The 9,031-nt window shown below is 35.5% G+C and overlaps 1 protein-coding gene across 1 annotated transcript; it reads right to left on the bottom strand.

Annotated features, from left to right (window-relative positions):
• Window positions 1-1,438: 1,438 nt before the first annotated feature.
• Window positions 1,439-7,971, bottom strand: LOC110785412 (probable receptor-like protein kinase At2g42960). Its single transcript, XM_021989853.2, has 8 exons — window positions 7,474-7,971; window positions 6,113-6,862; window positions 5,918-6,022; window positions 5,663-5,785; window positions 5,247-5,417; window positions 4,739-4,868; window positions 4,326-4,535; window positions 1,439-2,073 (listed from the first exon to the last, which is right to left on the bottom strand). Exons 2-8 carry the CDS (start codon window positions 6,781-6,783, stop codon window positions 1,936-1,938), a joined length of 1,548 nt encoding a protein of 515 aa, XP_021845545.2. The 5' UTR covers window positions 6,784-6,862; window positions 7,474-7,971; the 3' UTR covers window positions 1,439-1,935.
• Between the last annotated feature and the right edge of the window lie 1,060 nt (window positions 7,972-9,031).

The following is a 9,031-nucleotide window of genomic DNA, read 5'->3' as shown; positions in this document are numbered from 1 at the left end:
TCGGGCGCAGCTAGGGAGGGCACGCAACAAAGAGTATGCATCTAAATTATGCTATATGATTATGTGTAAATAATATGTTGTCCTGGGTTAATGGTTGTTTCCGCATGATCTATGTAATGTCATATGTATCATAACCTAACAAAGCCTTCCCATGAGAAGTGTTGTTCCTTACTCCTTCGTCCCGGAATACTTGAAACGCTTTTTTTATCGGGCCGTCCCGGATTACTTGAAACGCTTCTAAAATTGGAAACTTTACATAATCTATTACTATATACTAAAAGAGACACCAGGAATGACACGTGTCAATTCCTGGTTCAATTTTTTCCCGCCAAAACCACTTTCCCAAAAAAAGTTTATCTGTTTGATTTTATATTTATTCTCTACCTTATTTATAAACTATTTATCTATGCAAACAAAATTTAGTTTATAAATTATGGCAATAATAGATACGGCGTAATAATAATTATTCTAAATTGGTGATATTTTAGTCAATTTGCTATATTAATAATGGAAATATATCACTCAATATTTTGGTGAAATTATCATATTAGCATTTAAATATGCATATTAGAAAATAAATTTAAACGAGTATGTTAAAAATGTTATAACTATGAAGTAGTTTGAGAGATATTTAGTTAAATATTTTGTGAAAAAAATTATCAAAATCCGTGCGTGCACGAGATTTAATCTAGTATTTTATTATTTCTCACCTTACCTAGGGCCCATCAACAACCCTACTACCCCAAATAAACATTAAAAAGTACCCCATTACCCCACACATCTCACTATCTATATTAAAAAAATACCCCACTAGTAACTACCTTTCAATTAAATAAGAAATTATAATGAATTAAACTCCGTACCGGTCAAACGATTTCAAGTATTCCGAGACGGAGGGAGTATAATATAACAGTGGTGTCAATTTTGAGGTCTCCTTTCCATCTCATGCCGCACAGAACAATCACGTAAATGGTCGATCACCATACACAAAATGTCGTCACTTTCATTAATCTTACAAGTTACAACTCATACTTCCTCCGTCTTTTAATACTCGCAACGTTTTGTTTTTCGCCACTATTCATATAATCTATTTTGACTATTTATAGTGTTTTTTATATAAGATAAAACATAGTCATGTGGGATCTTGATAGATTCGTCTTAATGTGTATTTTCAAAATATAACTTTTTATAATTTTTGCATAAAGAGAATTTCAGATATAAATGATCAAAGTTGTGCATTGGCATGCGTGAAACTAACAAACGTTACGAGTATTAAAAGACGGAGGATGTATGTCTCAGTATCGATCTTATTCACGATTTTCCCATGAATATGGGATTCCACGGTAAATATTCGATTTTTAAACACAAAATCAAGGAAATTACTACACCGCAAACAAAAGTCAGTGTGATATTGATACAAATGTTAGAATTACAAAAATCAGACCAACAACTAAAAGTGTTCATATTCATGTTTCCATACGATGTCTCTAAATTCTTTGACAAGGAATGTCTCTTTTACAAGAACACATGAAGTTATATGCCGGTTCATCTCAAAGTATCTTCAAATACTTCGTACATACAGATAATTAATAAATACACAAATTTGTTTAAAAGAAAAAGATTAAAAGAAAAAGCAAGCTAAAACGGGTAGAATTCACCGTGAATGAAAATTAGCAATAAAGAAAAGATAGCAAGATTATTCACTATTCATATCTGGTTATCTGTACATAGGTGCTATTCTGGTCTTAACATTTCCAATCATTCCCCAGCTCCCTGTCTTCCGAACCCCATTACCGAAGACGGGCAAATGAAGAAACATTTCACGCTCTCATGGACTCCTGACAGGTCTTACTTTGGAGGCATCAACGGTCGAGCAGTGACTGCACCATATTTTCTGTGCCAATATTTGATAAACCATGCTGCGACATTCGACGCCTATCCTTGTTTTGTACCAGGTGCTGGAAGGCTATCAATATCTTCCACTCTACTATTTTCATCACCAACTGAACTACCAATCTCCTTGGCGATCTCGAACTCCATGCTCGTTGTACGGCTCTTTCTATTTCTACGGTCCTGCAAAGTGCAAAGAACATAGGTTTTAAGTCGGATAATTTCCATATATGCTATTAGGAGACCTTCTCATAAGGTAAAGATTGCGTGCAAGTGAATTTGTCACGGAAATAAATGACTTCTAGAGGGAAAGACAGATATGTTTAAGCCCCTGGCTCTAAAATATTACACCAAGGCCCTATCTATCTACTACAAGTTAAACATCAGTCCTGAACCTTTGGTCCTATACATTCATCCCTCCCTTTTCCTTTTTTTTACTAAACAGCGGCTCTTAAAATTCAAGATCCGAGATTCAAAAGCCATTTTCTCAGGGCTACTAAAATGACTACGAAAAGCACAAACCAAAGGAACATATAACCAGAGGGTAGCTCCACCAAGTGCAAGTTGGGGTGTGAAATGTATCTGTAAAGTGAAACAGATGTTGAAGCAAAACTTAGGATGCGATATGTGGAATATCTCACAGAAATATCTCTAATGTTTATGCAGCTGTGCAAGGTCCTCAGCAAACCAAGCAATGGTATTTCATAGTTTGGAATAGACCTACCCTCCCTAAGCATAGATTTCTGATGTGGCTTATAATGCAGAACAGAGTGCAGACAAGGAGTAGATTGAAACACATAGGGGTGGCAGGAACTGATAACTGTGTTATATGTGGTCTGATGTCTGAATCTCAGGCTCATTTGTTCGGTTTCTGTGATTATGCTAAGCAATGCTTCAATGAGATTACGGCTTGGCTTGGAGTCCCATTAAAATCTGTGGAAGTCACATCCTTGTGTACTTGGATCAGGAAGGGTTACAACTTACAAAGGAACGAAATGGAGGAAGGGTGTTCTACTTGCTGCTGTTGCTGCTACTAGTTACCTGATTTGGAAGACCAGGAATACAGGGATCTGGGAAAGATCCATCCCTAGTGTTCAGTACACTGTAAAGAACGTAAAATACATAGTGAAACAGAGGACTACTCAGCTCATAGGTAGGAAAGTAAATACAGAAGATAGAGAGTGGTGCGAAAAATTGTAAAGATAGGGTGTTTTTTTTGCCGCTTTTTTCTAGCCTGATTGTTTTCCCCAAGCTACTTAAAGGGGTCCCTCCAAGAGGGTTTGTTCTAAGTAGCTAACCTATGGGGTTTGGTTTTGGATGCTTTGTTAATACATGTTTACCTTTTAACAAAAAAAAAAAAAGGAACATATAACAGCTATTTCCAATGCCATGTACGGAGTTGAGCTTACTAATTCCCTATAAATAACAGCCTTCATGTTCCACTCCGTCCCAAGCAACTGCTTTACACACTAAATTTTTTTAGCAATGATGAAAAAATGGCATCCATGAATTTACTCTCTTATCTTTTCTTCTTTGTTTATTTTTTGTCTATTAAACTCAGGATAGGTGTCAAAAATAATGGAATTAGAGAATAACCAGTTCTGCAGTTCACCGAGCTACAAACCACACCCTAGCAGCTTCTAACTCAAAAATTCTGATTAGCTATAAGTAGAAGCAATTCCCTGTTAAACTCCAATAACCAAAACATGGGGGCCAGCATGTGCAGGCAAAACATTAGCTTTCTATTTCATGAGGGCATTTTGCTGTTTCTCAAACTAATAACTAACTCGGCTTCCAGCTTTTCAGGTCAAGAAACCACTTCTACCTCTCGAGAAGTTGGATCACGCATCTGGCAAACTCTTATCAGCACTAAATTAGATTGTGTCTTGATCGAAGAAATTTGGTTTTCTTAGGGGTTTTTTAGTCAACATAGGAATAATTTATACCAGCATTCTACACGTCAGTGACATCACGTTGTCATGAACAGCTTTTGGAACAATCTTCCAATCGGTGCAGGAAAATTTATGAATGCAGTATTTTTGCCACTTCTCTAAGAGATGCAATGTAAGCTAGTCAACAATTCTCTTCCTCCCATTTGTATGGTCAAACTATGAGAACATACAAAGATAGGTTTTAGATGCAAAATTTAGTAGGTAATATATAAGCATCAGTTTTTTCAGTTGTGCCTTAAACTTTGTAATTTGATAATGTAATGAGAGAAGAAAAAAAGGAGTTTTTGACAATATGAACAGAAAGCAGGGAGTAATTTCGACATACAATGTAGAAAAACATAGCTAACTTTGCAGGACAACTTGTTAGAATAAACTAAAAAGGGCAGTCTAAAGCAAAAATTCAAGGTATATGGGAAAAAGAATATCAATCATAAGAAAACAATGATCTAAAAGATGTACTCTGTGATAACAAGAGAAGGGTACCTCGCGATTTGGAACCTCATCAGCTTCCAACATTCTTACAACCTGACTCATTTTGGGTCTTTTATCAGGGTCAGGATCAATACACCTTAGTGCTACCAGAAGCGAACGTTTCAGAGCACGAGTTGTAGGTTTAACTTCAAGGTTTGGATCTACAACTTCCTCGGCCCTTCTAGTCCCCACCATGATTTTCAGCCACTCTACAAGATTGACCTATCACAAGAATATGATTATCTATATCATCAACTGTCCACAATATGGTTGTATTTATCATCTGAATCACAGTCTAATATTTTGAAAGGGGTCCATATACAATAGTATGACAAAATAAGGTAATCAGCAGAGAATAAAAATTATTGACTGATGAGTGATGTTGCAAATGGAATGAACATTCATGAAAGTATAGTTCCTGATACCTCATTGGCAGGTCGGCTATAATCTACAGGGTCCCGTGCAGTTATGGCTTCTAACAGCAAAACACCAAAACTATAAATGTCACTCTTCTCATTCAGCAACCCGCTATTTGCATATTCTGGTGCCACATACCTGTAGTTTGTAAAATTGTCAGCGGCAACATCAAAAATTTCCATTTAGACTCCATTTGTTTCAACGGAAAAAAAAATTCACAACAATTTTCAAGGGAAAACACAATAGTAAAATAGTTTCCTTTGTTCTTTCCTTTACAAGAGAAGTTGAGAAAAAGGAAATGGAAGTGGAACGGAGAGGATGGAAGAGAGAAGACAAAAAGAGATATAAGGGAGTAGAGAGGAAAATGTAGCATTAATTCTGTACAAAAGGAAAAGTGTTTTCCACTCTTAGCAAAATAAACAAAGAAAATGTTTTTCTGTCAAAACAAATGGAGTCTTAATTGCTGAAAATTGAAGAACTGCACAAAGAAAAGATTAAACATGATAGGAAACTAACCCGAAAGTCCCCATTACTCTGGTGGTGATGTGACTTTCTCCAGAATCCAAGAGCTTTGCCAATCCGAAATCAGAAACTTTGGCGTTGAAATCAGTATCGATTAGAATATTGCTTGATTTTATGTCCCGATGAACAACTTTTGGTTCTATTGATTCATGCAGATAGGCAAGCCTGCAACCAACAGAAACAATTTTATAGCATTGCAAAATTACACTAACTTGTATAAATCTGCTCAACAGTCTTACAAAACCAGTTCATCAAATATGAATCTTGTTCATTACTGCAATTCTTCTCTGTTTCTTCCTTACTTTTAATTTTCCCCTCCTACCACAAGGATACAGTGGCTAATGATTGATATTATTCATAATATTATTTTTGCAAATAATACTGAATTCTAATTGTATTTGAATACTTACGCCTTAGCGGTCCCGAGAAGAACCTTGATGCGAGCCTCCCAGGTAAGGGTACCATGATGACGCATAGCTCCATGAATCCATTGTTCTAAGTTGCCATTGTTCACGTATTCATAAACAAGCATCCTGAAACCCCAAAATCAATTACTTCGTAGCAGATAACTTGTAAGAAATTTTCAGCATTACATATATGAAGGAACTCAAAATTCAAAATCATGAAAGATATATAGTTCTACATCAAGATAGATGATGTATTACCTATGAACCCCTTCAATGCAATAGCCTAAAAGCCGAACCAAGTTCTTGTGTCGAACATGACCGATCGCTTCGACTTCTACCCTAAATTCTTTCTCAGCTTGGCCCCTGTCAATAAACATTCAATGGCAAACTAAGATCAAAATAATAGCATCAGAATAAGTAGGCCTTCATAAGCTTCTGAATCTAAATACTTACAAATTATTCACAAGTCTCTTAACAGCTACTTCAGTTCCATTGACTAACAGCCCTTTATAGACAACACCATAACCACCCTCGCCTATAATATTATTTGCAGTGAAATGATGAGTCGCCATTTCAAGATCCCTAAGAGTAAACCAGTGTCCCCAACCAAGATGTGATATCTCTGGCAAACCAACCAAAGGAGAAGCTGTTGGAAGGCCATAAGGTAATGAAACATGCTTTGGAATTGTGCCAAAACTTCCATCGTCCCCAGAATGTGAGCTGTACGCCCTATCGTGGTGATGAATCGAACTGCATTGACTGATTGTTTCAACATCACTGGATTTACTCCTACCCAAATGAGCAAACATCTTTCCTGAATTTCTGTCACTTGATTTATCATGTACATTGAGGGATAGATGATGATGATGATTATTACTATTATGTTCATGAGGACCCGACGCCACAATTCTATCAACCCGTATATCCTTTGGAACATTCGGAATTTGAGAAAGGGGAAACCTGTCTACCCTTCTTCTTGATTTCCTCCGGAATGTGACCCATACACATAAGATACAAAGAATGACAACTATAAACAAACCAACACATAGTCCAATTATAACATAGAGCTTAATACCCAGAACTCTCTGTGTAAGTTTAGCACTCAAGGGGCCATTAGATGACATTATTAATCTTCTGCCAATACGAAAACCAAATTGATCACCTTATTTGAGTCTACAGGCTCCACTACCTACACATCTTCACCTGTTAAACCATAAAAAAATATGCTTCAAATTTCATATCCCCATAATCTCCAATTGTCCATCAACAAAAAAGGACAAAACCCCCATATGATCCCCAGCCACTTTCGCCACACACGGGCAGCAAAGATACTAGAAATTAGTACAGGAATTGTGAATTTTGGAACAGGAATTGCAAGAAGCCAATAAGTACTAATGGAGATCACATTCTTCATTACAGAATTAAAAACAAGTGACAATTCAACTAGCTATTTCACCCATTACTTGGATCTCCAAAGATGTAATTGCAGCATAAACTACCCCAACATCACAGAAAATTACTCACATTACTTTAAGCTGAAAATTTCCAAATCTAATAGAGATCAAACGCAGAAATTAGCATCACTTGTGAATGAAGTCAAAGATAAAAAGGTCAAAAGGGATGGAAGGAAAACAGAGATAACACAGCTAAAAATAATAATAATAATAATAATAATAATCAACAGTAGTTTTATTCTTAGCCAGTGTACAGAGAGCGGATTCGATCCAAGGTCTTGAGTATCGTCCCCAAAGACTTAACCAACTACGCTAATTGGCGTATACATAAGACACAATAGTGAAGGAAAGCATTTTTACCTTTTAGCAGGAATGGAGAAATCCTAACCTAACCACCTTGATCTTCTTCCTTAAGAATCCAGAGAAGCAAAGAAAGGGTTTGCTTTACACCCAAAACAAACTCAATAAGCATAGATAGGCCAATGTAGACCTAAAGCAAGCTACCAGTAACCAACAAAAAGCTCACAACTTTGAATAAGGAGTAATTTTGAAGGATTCAAACAAAACCCCACTTTGAAATATCATTAAAAACAAGAAATTGCACAACCCAAATGTGAAAAGGAAAACAAAAGGGTATCCCTTATTCCCTTTATTAAATTTAATTTTGCAAATTCCCAAGTTATTTTTCAATGGCCGGCAAATTCAAAGGATGTTAGAGGGTAAATATGGGAAAATATAAATAATATAGGGATCTAATAAAGGTGGAAGCTTTATTTGCAATGGAGGATAACCCAGGAAAGGATGAGTGAGAAACAGTGAAGATGAAGCAAAATTGTGGGTGAAATTGTAAAATGAAGAAAGTTTTTTCTTTTCTTTTTTTTCTTTTTAATAAATACTGGTAATTATTACTCCGTAATTAGATGTATAATCATTAGTTATTGACTCTCTACTTTGTATTAGTTATCGTGTGACACACTGACACTTATTTAACTGTTAGATTATACGGAGTATTTTTTATTAGCTATCGTGTACTCCGTAATACTTATTTAACTGTTGGATCACTATTTCCCCACTTTGTATAACTTCGATTTCATGCAAAGTCTAATAAAGTAAGGATAAAACGTCTGTAAAAAAGTATTAAGAATAACGCGATTTAATAGAAGATTAGCTGTTAATTAGTGGGTTTAAAAATAAAATAAAAAAGGAAAGGGTCAGAATCAGATAGTGAGAGAGAGTTGGGTATTGCCAAGCTGGAAGGGAGCCAAAAAAGGAATTGCTGGAAGACAAAAACAATACATTCCACCTGTTAATGCTACATAAAACTATGGAATATATATGTGGTCACCTTATTTGGATAGATTATTAGATTTGTTTATGTTATGTCATTTTTAAGGGAAGATTTTTATTTATTTCCTCAATTTATTAGTACGGATTATCTCCTTACCGTTACAGTTTTTGTGTCGACCAAATAATAAGGGCATGTGCGGCTAGGCATCGACCTTAAACGGGTCGATCATAGTTGAACCGTTCGTGTTCGGGTTTGTTTACCGGTGGTGATTTTGGGATAGGATTACATATAAGCATGATTTTATCGGTTTTGATCCAGGGGTTTTCAAAGTGTTTGATTTTAGGTTCTAAAGTTTATATCAAATTCTCTAGTATGAATTTTTTCGGGTGAATCGATTATTTACATAATTTAATTATGAAGTTTGATTAAATCCAAATAATTGAAAATGAAACCTAGTTCAAATAACTTCAAATTTAGATTATTCGTAAGGTCGTAACCAATTAACATTAACCCTAAACATTCTGTAATGAATAAACAATATATTTTTGTTTTGACGTACGTAGAATTTTTAAAGATAATGACATAAACGAGATTCGATCTCAGATTACATAGCACTTTCGAAAACTTTAG

The sequence above is a fragment of the Spinacia oleracea genome, chromosome 2 (assembly GCF_020520425.1).
Source record: "Spinacia oleracea cultivar Varoflay chromosome 2, BTI_SOV_V1, whole genome shotgun sequence".
In the NCBI taxonomy this organism is placed as follows: domain Eukaryota; kingdom Viridiplantae; phylum Streptophyta; class Magnoliopsida; order Caryophyllales; family Amaranthaceae; genus Spinacia; species Spinacia oleracea.
Note: the sequence above shows the minus strand (reverse complement) of the source record. Positions and strands in the feature narration are given on the sequence as shown.